The following is a 13722-nucleotide window of genomic DNA, read 5'->3' on the forward strand; positions in this document are numbered from 1 at the left end:
GTTTTCCTGGGAATTCAATGAAAACCATCTCAAAATAACAAAATATAAAAATAACCTACTAAAAAGAGTAGTTGGGTGTCTCTGTAACCCAACAGAGGCAATATTAAAAGGCCAGGGCATCATGGTATTAAATGCCATCAGTAGAGTATAGCAGAAAGTTTGCAAACCAGTATTTAAAACAGAAATGTACATTTTATTTAAAAAAATGATAGCAAAGGTATGAAGAACACACATTTCTAGGAGTAACAGACATTTATTAAATGTTTTTATAGTAAAATATTGAGCTTAGTCTATTATAACACACAGGCTTGAGCTTCTACGAAGCAGGGTGCCTCTCCAGAAGGAAGATGTCTGTGTAAACACAGGTTGGGATTCTAGGATGCTATTCTTACAAATGTGTCCTTTCTGTTCCTTCTAGTGACTGCAATAGGAATGTTCACAAATGTTTAGGCTTTGGGAAAAACCAGCAAAATTTCCTGAGTATTCCATTAGACTTTTGAAAATAAAGATTTTTATTTTCGCGTATAAGTGCCTGTGTGTGTGTGTAAGTGCACCATATGCATGCCTGGTGCTCACAGAGGCCAGAAGAGAGTGTTAGATCCCCTGAAACCGGAGTTACAGATGACTGTGAGCCACCACGTGGGTGCAGGGAACAAAATCAGAATTCTCTCCAAGAACAGCCAATGCTCTCTCTTAACTGCTGAGACACTCTTCCAGGACCCCATTAAACAACTGTTAAAACCATGTTACCTTCATGGAAATGAGAAAGATGTCTAATGGAAACATTCACTTTAGTATTTAGTATCTTTGACAATTTAAGATATTTGATAACCACAACCCTCAAAACTTGTCCCACCAGGAGAGAGTCTTTGGAGTTAGTGGAAGGCTTTCCAGCACAGGGTAAATCACAAGGCAGTTTATCAAGCGATAAATTCATTTTAACCTCCAAGCTGGTGGCATGTGGAGATACGAAGAAATGCTGAGGTTAGCTGATTATTTCTTAGATTAACTAGTGATAATGATAATAATAATAGTATTTTGGAACAAAATAAGGATGGGGGTAAGTGAATTCTGGACAACAGCAAGTGACTAGATGTTAGATGCAAATAATAGTATCTTTGCTCCTTAGGTGGCGTTCTCTCTGCGCATGTCAGGACAGAAAGTCTACAAACTACAGTAGCTCACTCACTTTTCACATCACTTTGCAGAGAAAATGTTTGATTCTGAGGCTCTAAAGTTACAGCTAGTTGCTTTTTGCTATTTATCTCTAAACCATGGACTTCTCCACCATGTTTTTTTTTTCCATTAAAATATCACCCTAGCAAAACTGATGTGTAATATATATATACATACTGCCCATAAAGAGTTCAGAATATGATTCACAACAGATGTAACAGAAATGAGTTCTCCCATTAAGTAATGTAAGCAATCTTGAATAAAGCAATTCAGAAAATCCCATCTTAAGACTGCACTCTCTCTCATTTATGTCTATTGAGTATTAGACCTGAGTTTAACACTTCTTGTCCACACTTTGGTACCCCGCACTTTCTGTACTGGCTACTTCCCTCTATGAAGATGATCATTGATAATAGGATTTGAAAGTAAAGCCAAGTTCTTAATATGAATGCAGGTATTTTGCATCTATGTCAACAAAAGAAACCATGCTTTCAGAGAGTGAGAAAACAAAAATCTCACGTGATAACCTACAGATCTGCAGGGAAAAGGAACCCATACATACAGCCATCTTCATTACAGAGTTAACCAGCCATTTCTAACACGCTGACATTTGAGTTTAAAAGGCTTGCAACCAATGCTTTAAGGAGGCAAACACTGGCTAAAGTAGTATATACCTCCAAGGAAAATGGTCAGTGGTAAAAATAAACACTAAAACCTTGTCTCAGAAGTTCCTCGCTTCAAGTTGTTACTCAAAAACTCATCATGTTCAAAACTCAAGTTGTTATGAGATCTTGAGATCATGAGAAGTTTCTCTTTATTGGTAAAATCTTTTTTGATTGCTGTTTGGGGAACGAGCAACCGATCCATCGGGTCCTCTTTGTTCTCCAGTCTCATATACCCTTTGCTGTTGCTCCGATCCAACCGGGGCCAGCTCGGGTGCTTCCTTTGTTCTGCGTGCACGGTGAGTGTGGAAGGACCTCTGTCTAAGTCTAGGGATTTGGAGTGAGAAGAGAGCAAATGCAAGGATGTGTTGGAGCCAAACTGTCTTCTTGCAGCTCCCGGAGACAAGAGCTGTCCAGTCCCGGGGCCCAGAGCCACAGAGGACTTGTATTGACTAGATAGGGACTCCCCAACGGAATTGTTCCTTGGGAGTAACGTGACAGCAGGCTGAAAGGACTCACCAGAGCTCGGCAGTGGGACCACGAGGGAATCCATGGAAAGATTCCTGGACCTAGTTTTGAGGTTGTCTGCGACCTCAGTGATGCTGTCTATACTGGGCTCGTCAATGACACAGTTATTAAGCTTGATCACAGGTAGCGTGAAAGCACTGATGGATGACGACACAATCGATTTGGTGTCACACTTCTTGGAGCTGCTGGCCTTGTCATCGGTGGCCTTGGCTGGAGGTGGATAAAGGCCAAAGACAGAGACTGCACTGTCAGATAGCAACGGGGGCATGAGGTGCCCCAGGCTCTTACTTTCAGTCAACATCAGTTCATCCTCCTCCACAGAGCTGTCCACCCGAAAGCTGTTCCGCATCCCTGAGAAGGAGGCCAAGGTGGTGGCAGCCAGCCTGGATGCACAGGGGCTGCCGTTCTGCTTCACTTCTGTGTCTCCCAGCAAGCCTGCGTATAGGCCATTTGCCTGCTTCTGCTCCTTGAGTCTCAGAGTGTGGATGTCGATGACTGTGGAGTAGATATCCCTCATGTGGATGATTTTGGTTTCTTTGTCGCGGTTCTCATGAAGAATGGCATTGGCGCAGATGAAAATGAAGATGCCGATGCCCATGGTGAACGGGCCAAGCATCTTCATCTTATCGGAATGTAGATGCTGCTCAAAGAAGCGCACCACCACACCGCCCTGGTTCCGAACCACTTGGGTCTCATTGGTGGACAGCGTGGTCTCTGCGTCAATGAAGTGCTCCTTCTGGGGCCAATATCCAAGGACTGCCATGGCGATTCCTATGATGGACACCAGCACTCCCAGAATGAGGAAAAAGCCAGATGGAGAATAAAGTCGGATTTTCCCACGGACCACCACAACATCTGCTCGTGGGCGCCGTCTGACGGGTTTCTGATCCTGGGTAGCAGGCAGTGGGCTGAGGTTAATGTGTTGCTGAGACCTGGCAGAGTCCTGCCGCTTCAAGGCCGCCAGGCCGGTGATGACCCCACCAGTGGCTATCATAGTTTCCTCTTGTGCTCTGAAAAGAAAGGAAACAGATGATCCACAGGTGAGCCCAGGGAGACTGCAATTGAGGCTGAGGACTGCTCATACAGGGGATTGGCTGCTATTGTTCCACGTGATAAAAGCAGAGGCGTAGCTTTTAAATCCTTACAGTTTGGGAAGAGGTTATGTTTGTTGACTAATGTGAATTTTTGGATTCTCTCTCTCTCTCTCTCTCTCTCTCTCTCTCTCTCTCTCTCTCCTTCCCTCCCTCCTTCCCTCCTTCTCTACCTCCTTCTCTCCCTCCTTCCTTCCCTCCCTCCCTCCCTCCCTCCCTCCCTCCCTCTCTCTCTCTCTCTCTCTCTCTCTCTCTCTCTCTCTCTCTCTTTCTCCCCTAGTGTTAATAAAATTCGAACTCAAGAAATATTTTTTTTATTTTGACACCTAGTATATTAAGCTGTCCCTTGGTCACAAGCCCCCATCCTACCCCTAGAATCACAATTTTCACCATTGTTTGTTATTTTAAAGAAACAGGGACTTGAGTAAGAAGATAGGTGGTCGGTTGGTAGTGTCTGCCTTACAAGTGTGAAGAGCTAAGTTCAATATTCCTTTAGATCTGGGTGTGGTGGAATGCTTATGTGAGCTGGGCACTGGGGAGGCAGAGACAGGAGGATAGATGCCTTGGGTTCCCAGACCACCTAGCCTAGTGGAAGCCCCCAGTTCCAGGCCAGTGATAGACAAAGGCAAGGTAGATGGGATCCTGAACACACACACACACACACACACACACACACACGAGGAAAACATTATACTAAACAGGTCAAAGGAAATCTCCAGACTTACCAAACGAATACACTCCAGAATGCATGGTGAAAGTTGCATCACGTTTAGCGTCACGTTTAGTTTCTCTCTACACCGTCATCCCCCTTACTTGCCTGGTTCTCTGGACACCACTAGCCTCTTCACTTTCTAAGTCTTCCTGCTCCTACACTGACCTCCCCATTTTGAACTCTGGCTCTTCTTTCTTCAGCCCAAAGTAAAATTTCAGTCCCTAGAGTCCCTTCCTTGGATGCTTGTCTTGACTCATCCTTGATTCCCACATCTTCCACGATGGCCTTTATGCTAGGCGTCCTCAGGCTGCGATTTAGATCACATCCTGAATTTCAATTCCCATCTGCCTCCCAGGGAAAACACACATCTGCACACAGCTGGCAAAGCTGACCTCACATCTGCAGGTACCACTGGTCTCAGAGTACACACCTGGCTTTTTAGGGGAGCCAGTCCTCAGGCTTGGGCCTATGTCGTGATCATCACTCGCTTCTTTCTCCCCCTTTCAACAATGTTCTAAATCATAGAAATGTCGTGACACATAGGGTCTCAGTTCCACCTTTCTATTACAACCCTATTCTTTTGAGATATGTACAGTGCTTATTAAGTACCAGTGAGTGACCTTCCAACTGCTCTCCAGCGTTTGGGGTCCTCTTTCTGTACCAACCAGTTTACATGGAGATGCTAGATTATTCCACAACACACCTCTGAAAGAGCATAAGACTAGACAAAACAAACCTTGCTGCCTGCAGATTAATCTGGGATTTCAGACCTTATGGGTTTAATCTCTGTGTTCCCTTTAAGGTGCACAAAATTTCCAGTTTCTCCTTTATAGTCTATGCCATGCTGTTTCTGAGACCATTAGGAACGTTTTAGCTAGGTGGGTGGTGGTGCACAGCATTGATCCCATTGCTCCGGAGACATAGGCAGGCAAAACTCTGTGCTCAAGGCCAAACTGGTCCAGAGAATGTGTCCTCCTAACTCTCTTCAGCCTTAACATGCTGAGTTCTGGCTAATCACCGAAGTTTATGTTCCACCTGGTATATAAAGTTCTTTTCCAACTATCTGACTCAGCTCTCATGCTCACACAGGCGTCATTCCTCAGAATATTTGAACAAACCTTCTAGGGCACTGGAGATGTGTGTGTGTGTGCGCGCATATATAGTCTGAATTCTTCATGCCTCATGGTCAAATTCAATTTTAATTAACATACTCCTTAGTCACTGTAGTACCTTGCACACAGCCAGTGTTTAAGAAATAGTTGCTAAGCCGGGCAGTGGTGGCGCACCTTTAATCCCAGCACTGGGGAGGCAGAGGAAGGCAGATTTCTGAGTTTGAGGCCACCCTGGCCTACAGAGTAAGTTCTAGGACAGCCAGAGCTACACAGCGAAACCCTGTCTCAAAAAAAAGAAAAAAGAAAGAGTTGCTAAAGTGATGACTAAAAAGTGATCCTTTCCCCAGGATTTGTGAACTGACTTATGACTACTACACCAACTTTCATAGTTAAACATATAAACAAAGAAAACATACATACAAAAAGCAACACTTTGTAAGCTGCAAACATCTCTGCCTCATTTTATAACAAACAGCACTCAAATGGCCAACCTTAGTTGGTAGAAAAACAAAGGATATTTTAAGATTCTCCAAGTCTTAGGCAAGTTTCTGAAAGGCTGTCTAATTCCATCTTCCAGGAGAGACAGATCTTCTTTTGAATTCCTGCTTATGATTTCTGAGTTCTTAAATAATGGGGTTGTGGCCTGTGTGCATTGTTTTAGTGAGCTGGCAAGGAGAGCCACCTTGCTGTGGAATTCTAACTAGGGTTAAGGTTATTTAATATCGAGAGAATAATCAAGAGATTTATCAAAGTAAATGTACTAACCTTAGAGCCTCTCTCAAACCTTGGGCAAAATGCAGCATAGTTCCAAATGTTTGAAGGAAACAGTTTATGTTGCAGATGCCTAGCCTAGCTCTTTCCATATGTCAGACTAAGGAAAGAGACAGAAATCCTTTGGGATAGGTGGATTTAAGAAAGAAACAGAAACAAGGGTGGGCATGTGGTTTTTCCATTGATTTTTAAAGCAACCCATAGTGAGCCACATTCCAAACTGACATCCTGGCCTTTACAACGTGTTAAAGTATTTCGGTTTTTTATTTCCTGGTGTTGACTGGGAAATGGCACTGGAGGAGAGAGAGTGTTCTAAGAAAGAGGTATGACCACAGAGAAGGGGGAGGGGATGATCAAGCAAGGTAAGCATGGTAGGCTAGGAGGTAGAAGAAAGGAGCCAATGCAGAGAAAGCCAAAGGAAACCTCTCTAGAGCAATGGGGAGGTGGGGGTGGGGGTTGTTGGTTGTGGTAGGGATCTTATAAAAACCAAAGTAAATCTGCCTTGGTCTGGGCTAGCTAGATAAGGCTACAAAGATGCCAAGAACCAGCAAAGCAAGATTTGGTGACAGTTTCCCTCTTAACTTGACTCAAAACAATCCCACACTGCACAACTCCATATCACCACTCAGAGATCCAAACTAAAGCCCAAGGGAAAAGCCACGGAGTAAATTCAGTCACTGCTTCACGGAGCTTGAAACCTAATGGAAGAAGAGCTAATGGCCTAAGCAGTAACCGGCTGCAGGTCATTCCAGAATGCAAGTTTCAATTAGGAAGAGCCTTGCCCCAGGGTGCATATGAGAGACAGCATTTTTTTCACATCTATCATGGTGAGAAATCAAGTTAACATCAATGTGGAAGACGTGGAGAGGATGCCAGCAGAATAGGAGTATGGCCTTCCCTTTGGCAAGTAGTTCTCAACCTAGTGCGGGTGACCCTTTAAGATTTAGCTGTTCAGAGATTTAGTCCATTATCATCTTGGCAGGAAGCATAGCAGCAGGCAGGCAGACATGGTGCAGGAGAAGTAGCCCAGTTCAGATCTGCAAGCAGCAGGAAGAGAAAAGCCGATTGACCTGGCTTGGGCTTCTGACATCCCAAAGCTGACCCCCAGTGACACTTTTCCTCCAACAAGGTCACACCCACTCCAACAAAGCCACACCTCCTAATCTCAAATAGTGCCACTCACTAATGATGAAGTATTCGAGCCTACGGGAGCTATTCCTACTCAAAGCACCACAAGCATTGAACTGGCCTTGCTTTTCACCACATGCCTTTGCCAGGCTATGAGGCTTTAGCAGATACAGCCCTTTACCTTGAACGTCTCAGCTCGAGCAACGTACGCCACTCATCCTCTCTACACATTACCTAGATTCTACTGGAATAATGCAAAAGAGCTTAGACAGAGGGGCACAAATTCCAGTTTAGAGTGGTCAGTCCATCCTGATGACTTAGTGTCCTCCCTACAGTTCTCCTTCCTGAAACTATGGCCTTAGGGGTTGGTGGTTCCTACATGAATTTGATAGTCAAATATTCAGTCAAGTAGTTCACAGACAGAGAATTTAGATGAGAAAAAAAACTGATTGAGATTCATTGTGAAAATTAGAAATTAAAAAAAAAATCTATGTTCTCCCAATTCATGGAGTTGCTGCCACTAACTCCATACTAGAAAAAGAGAGCAGAAATGATGAGGTCATAAACAATCTCCCAGGTCACCACAGCATCCCCAGTGTGATTTTCAATATGCTGGCCATGTAGGCATTGGCTGTGCGGTTTCTCTGAAATACTCATGAACTATGTCCCTCAGTGCTAAAGGAGTTTGTGTTTTCAAGATCAGAGAATTCTATCTTTTTATAAGGGAGTCCTGTCTTGTCATTCCTCAATATGGCCTTACTCCATACCTTGTCATTCCTTGCTCTCAGAGAAATCATGGGTTGGGAGAATAAAATTCACCAGTCAAAATGATGCTTTAAAAAGGCCTTAAGTTAGAAAATTTCACAAGAGGCTTAATGTGCAGGAGCCTGTGAATTATGGGATGGCACATTTTGTGCTAATGTGGACGGTGAATTCGATCTAGGAAAGATGGCTTATTTGTAGTATAGAGAGATGACTGTGAAGCCTTCAATGACCTTGGCAGGATGGAAGCATCTGTGTGGCTTGTGGATTTGAGTCTTCTCCAAGCTGTGTGACCGTAACTGAAGAAACTCAAATGGCCATTGCTCTCCAGTCTTTCTGGCCTTCAGGACTCTCATCAGTGTGTTCTGGATTTCCCAGGCCTACTATCACCGAAAAATGATCTTAATATTTCCGAGCAGCTCTCTTTTCAATGCTGCTGCACAAATCATGATGTCCATGCTGCTGAGGACAGGAACTTCTCTGCGGTGAAGGGTGGAAAGCAATCTGTGGTCATGAGTAGTTCAGTTCGGCAGCTGGGACATCTCTACTGAAATCCTGCATGCTGGGTAAATTGGTGACTTTCATAGCAAGGGCTTCCTTTTAACAGTTTAAACCACCTTCCTGTCGGAGATGTAGCAAGTGTAGAGTGTGACAGTTATTGTTGAGAGAATGTCCAGATTTGAAGAGCTGGAATGTGTGGTGGGAAAATATTTTTGCTTTGGGAAAGACAGGCTTCTAATGCCTTCTGTTCCTGCAGAATATGCCTCCCACTGGGTCCCAGCAGGGTGTTTTCTGAGCTCATTATGATTGCTACTTGGCCTTCTGGAGATTTCTGTGTTCCAGGGCTTCATGGCTTTTAGTCCTTGGAGAGTATTTGTTCCATGCTAATTGTTACACAGCTCATAGTTGGTTCAGGCCTGCATTTGATAGTTTGTCAGGCTAGCACATTTGTAGAAACATTGCTGACACAGAACCCATATAGATTTTCAAGCGCATTCTCTCTATGACACATGGTCTGTGAGCTCAAGATGTGCCTGATCACAATGGGTTACCTTTTATGTGTAGTGACTTGAGCGTCAGTCTGCCAATTCACTAAAGACTGCTTTGTTGTTGGTCCACTGTTTCACTTGACTATGGAGCTTTACGCTATACTGAGTAATACCAGCAAAGGTCTCCAGAATAGGAAAACTTGTTGGTGCAGAACTAACATTTTGCAGATTTTCATATTGTATCGTCCTATGGCTTCCTCAAGTCTAGTGTCCCCCAGCTCCCTCGTCCTCATCATTTTCCTGTTTTCACTCTAGTATTCCAGTGGGAACATAACAGTGCCTATAGTACTGTCCAACTGCAAATACCAGATGAACAGGTTGGGCTTTCCTGCCTTATCATTCCTTACATTATGTATTCAATATAACTCTGTAAATCTGAAGAAACAATTAAAAAGAAAAGCAAGCCTTTGTATGAACTCATCTCTTCCTTGCAATATATGGACTTGTGTTTCTCGAGGTAGAAAACCCCAGGCTTCCTGCATCCTTACAGACCACTAATAACTGCACTTGAATAGTTAACCAAACTATACATTGATTTGTTTAATGTGTCTATGTGCATTTGTGCATGAATGTGTGTCTCTGTGTGTGTCTGCATGCATGCATGTGTGTCTGTATGTCTGCTTGTGTGTGTGTGTGTGTGTGTGTGTGTGTGTGTGTGTGTGATGTATGCACAAGCATGCAGGCACATAATACCACAGTGTGCACATAGATGTCAGAAGGTGACTTACAAGAGTAAGTTCTCTCTTTCTACCATCATGGTACTGAGGATGCTCGTGGCTATCAAGTGTTAGAGGAAGGACATGTGTCACTCAATGTCTTCCTCTAGCATCCACATGCAAACCTACTAGTACACATATATGGAAGGAGGCCTTCCATTCTGTTTGCTAATGTTTTCAACTTAGTTTGACTGAACTGCTAGGCACCCATAGAAACTTTCTCTTTTGACTCTGGTAACGATATAAATTTTAAAAAAAAATTAAAAACTCAAAGTTTTAAATGTCTCTACTGGGAAGAAAGTCCTAAAACTGTTGTAGCTTGAATAGAAAATATTTCCATCTGTCACATTTGTGGATACCACATGGGGTTTTATGTAATGTTTTGTTTGGTCCTGAAGGCATAGATTAATTTTTACTTCCCTTGGGCAGATAGTCTTGCAATCTGACAGTTTTTAAGCCCTAAATAAGGATAAAAATCCAAATATATGAATAAAACAGTGTCAATTATGTTGGAAATAATAGGCATACTTCAAGGGAGAAGATGATACAACCTTACGGTAAGGGCCATGGGGGAGGAGAATTAGATTCTGTGTACATAGAAAGCTCTTGCTGATGTGCCAAGCCTCCGATAACCGCCACCGCCTCCTAAAAGCCTTCCCTAATTTCTCCAGAGGCTGCGGAAGAGCACTCTGCAATTCTGCCATCTTAAAACATTTCAGTTTAAAGATTGGCCTCCTTTCCCACAAGACTTCCTATCTCTTCACTGGGGACTTCATCTTACTTAACTTTGTGCTCCTGTTGCTACCCACATTTCATTCCCACGTGAGTCACTGGGTCAGCTCCTGTTCTACTAGGAGGCCCTCAGCTAGCATGGGAACCACAGGAAGACACATTGAAAGGCAAGAAAAAAAACATTGGGCCATGAGTCTCACTAAGAAGAATATTTTGATTGCTAAGCTTCTAAAGTCTCTTGATTCTGGAAGTCTGATCCATTGTGACTGAGTCCAGTGTGTACACATGCCTATAGGACCATATGTGGGGTATGGCTTCAGGGCCTGCTCAGGATGGTAGATCAACCAGAAAAGAACCAAAATAGGAAGAAGCAGATGTCCAGCAGTGTGAGAATTCTGAACAATGGTGTGGATCAGGACTGTGAAAGCATGCATATTCCAGAATGTGTTTGGCCTGTAAAAGATGGAGTGGGGGTGGGATGAAGGAAGACAACAAGGCATTTAAAATGGTAGACAGGAGCAGAAGATAAGCACAAAGATTAGGCAGTTTCTTTATGGTGCAGTCTTGCACATGGGACAGAATGCAGAAATCTCAATAGAGGCAAAATGAGCTTCTTCCTGGAAACAGAAGAGTGAACCGGGTTCAGGGGAGAGCAAACCCAAGATAATACATCAGAACATTCAAGGGCTTGAATAAGAGGGGCGTCCACCTGGCTCTCCAGTGAAAGAAGGAGCAAATGAAATTGTGTTTTAATGAGTAAGTTCTGGTGTCTATGGTGAATGCCAGTCTCTCGTAAGATGGTAAAGCTGTGGAGGCGGCCCATCACTGTAGTGCATAATGAGATGGGAATACATTTTGTAAAGTTTACCCTAATAATACTAATGCCTTATGCTAATAAAATTGTGGCTGGTTTATGAGCACTAGGGATATAGAAATGAATGATCCATAGCTAGCCATAACCTGGTCTATGCTACGTTGTAAATTTTGGTTATCATCAGAATAATTCATACATGCAATGGTTCCAGGCAGTCCCTCACAGCCGCAGTGGCAAGGTGTGCGTTTCTGTGGACTGCTTCAGGAATAGCTAATCTCAGTAGAATAGCACAAGGCTTTTCTCTGTGCAGCCTTCTGCTCCCCTGCGTTTCCAGGTTTGGGAAAGCTCTATTTACAATATTTGTGGGTATATATAAACTGGGAAGAACAACAGAGTTTTGGAAGATACAATCTAAGGCCAAAGAAATGACAGAATGTCTCTATTTGGATCTTTGATAATGTGTTGTTGTTTTCTTGTTTTGTTGTTGTTTTTATTGTTGTTTTGTCTTGTCACTTTGACAAAAATAACCAAGAAAAGAAACCTAGGATCAAAAAGTCCATCGTGATGGTAGGAGAGGAGACAACTGTTCACAACGAAGCTGCTACACTCAAGCAGAGAGCATTAAGTGCTGTTCTCAACTTGCTCTCTCCTCTTTATTCAGTCCTTGGATCCCGCCCATGAAATGGCACTATACACCATTTGGAGTGGGTCCTTCTACCTGAGCTAACTCCGGCACAAACATGGCCAGAGGTTAGTCTCCTGGGTGATTCTAGAACAGATCTTGACAATCTGACAATAGCCCTGTCTAAAAACCAAAACCAAATAAAATGAGTTTAAGTGTAGGATGGAGAAAATACAGGTTTTCATCATAAGGAAGAAAAGATTTAAGCTGGCTTTGCATTTGCTGGATACCAAGTGCCAGTTGGCATTGTAGTTTAAAGATGGAGATGCCTGTAGGGGTGGTTGTGAGTTTCAGTTTCCTTAGTGGAACAGGCTAAGCACCCTCTTGCAGTCTGTCTCCTTCTGCCACCAACTACATCTATCTACTGGTTGATGCTGATTTTCCTAAAATAATGACTCTACTGGCTGACACGTCTTGGAGTGCCTCCTTTGCAGAGGCAATGGGAATGAAGCACTTAGGAAAGGCATTTGCCATGTCCCTGTACCCAGCCCTCTCTTCCCCTCTAGTAGATTGGCTGTCACTGCAGCAGGAACCTGTGGGCCAAACACAGCAGTTCTCAACCTGAGAATTGGAACTTCTTTGGCTAACTTTTATCTCCCAAACTATTTATACTATGATTCATAACAGTAGCAAAATTATAGTTAAGAAGTAGCAACAAAAATGATTTTATTGATGAGATTTACCACAACACGAGGAACTGTATTGAAGGCCACAGTATTCAGGAAGTTGAAAGTCACTGTTCCATACAACAATGCTTATTGGATTCCCCAAAACCAATGAGGGATCCCTTCTCATTTCTCCTTTTTAACTCTTCTTGCTAAATTTCATGCTTTTACTAAGTCTCCAGGTGAATAATTTGAACTTCTTGGTAATTCTTTTAGGATGGCACTCTCCAGTAAGAAGGGACTGTCTCAGATACACCCAGACCTCTCTAGAGCCCATCAGTACTAGATGGTGACCATTTAAATAATCTGTACTTCGACCTCAGATATGGGCTTCAGTTTAGTCGAATTTATTTTACCTTTATCTGAATAATCCTAAAATGACCCTTTATGGGGCCAGTGAGATGACTCAATAGTTAAAGGCACTCACTGCTAATACAGAGGACCTGGGTTGGATGTCAACAAACCTACAAAGCAGTTTCCAACCATTCCTAACGACAGCCCCAGTAGGTCTGGCATCTTCCAGCCTCCATGGACACCAAGCATGCATACAGTACACATACACACAGGCAAAGCACTCATACACGTACATAACGTTAAATACAAAATTAATAGCCTTTTAAGCATTGGCTAGTCTTCAGTGCATTTGAAATCCCAGGTCACTGAGTAAGCAGGCAGGGCTGAGTGGGGAGCCATGAAGGAAACTGACATCGCTAGCAAGCAAAACCGAGAGATTCCACCACTGGAAAGAGCTCGGTGATCTTTGATAGAAAGTAATAATTCTGAGGTCTAAGCCCCCTGCCTCCTTCTGGAGCCTTTCCTCCATCATTATGCCTAGATCGCCGTGGGTGCTTGCCCTCCAGGACTTCTGAGGATGGCAGGATCCATTGCGGAGGTGTGGTACATAGTTAGCTGTCAGCAAATATACTGAATTAAATGTCAAACATAAAAGTGAAATTGTTCTGCAAGAATTAGGAATACTATTTGTTTTTACTTAATTATGTTATTTCATTACCTAATGTCTATTTCATTAAAAAAAAAAAGGTCCAAGCTTTTTACATTGTGTATGTGTGTGTGTGTGTGTGTGTGTACATGTCCATGTGTGTGTATTAAGTTTGCTTGTTG

General features: G+C 43.2%; 1 protein-coding gene across 5 annotated transcripts in view; it reads right to left on the minus strand.

The window, feature by feature from the left end:
- Positions 1 to 172: 172 nt before the first annotated feature.
- Tmem200a (transmembrane protein 200A) overlaps positions 173 to 13722 on the minus strand; it is an 88028-nt gene continuing 74478 nt past the window's right edge. For 4 of the 5 annotated variants that reach the window (XM_017314147.2, NM_029881.4, NM_001358814.1 and 1 more), the window contains one exon: positions 173 to 3376. In XM_017314147.2, the coding sequence (XP_017169636.1) occupies positions 1885 to 3376 (1492 nt within the window). In that variant the 3' untranslated portion in view covers positions 173 to 1884. Of the gene's footprint in view, positions 3377 to 4182; positions 13641 to 13722 lie in introns of those variants that run through there. The other variant, XM_006512921.4, reaches the window with a different exon arrangement.

This window comes from Mus musculus, chromosome 10 (assembly GCF_000001635.26).
Source record: "Mus musculus strain C57BL/6J chromosome 10, GRCm38.p6 C57BL/6J".
NCBI classification, from domain to species: domain Eukaryota; kingdom Metazoa; phylum Chordata; class Mammalia; order Rodentia; family Muridae; genus Mus; species Mus musculus.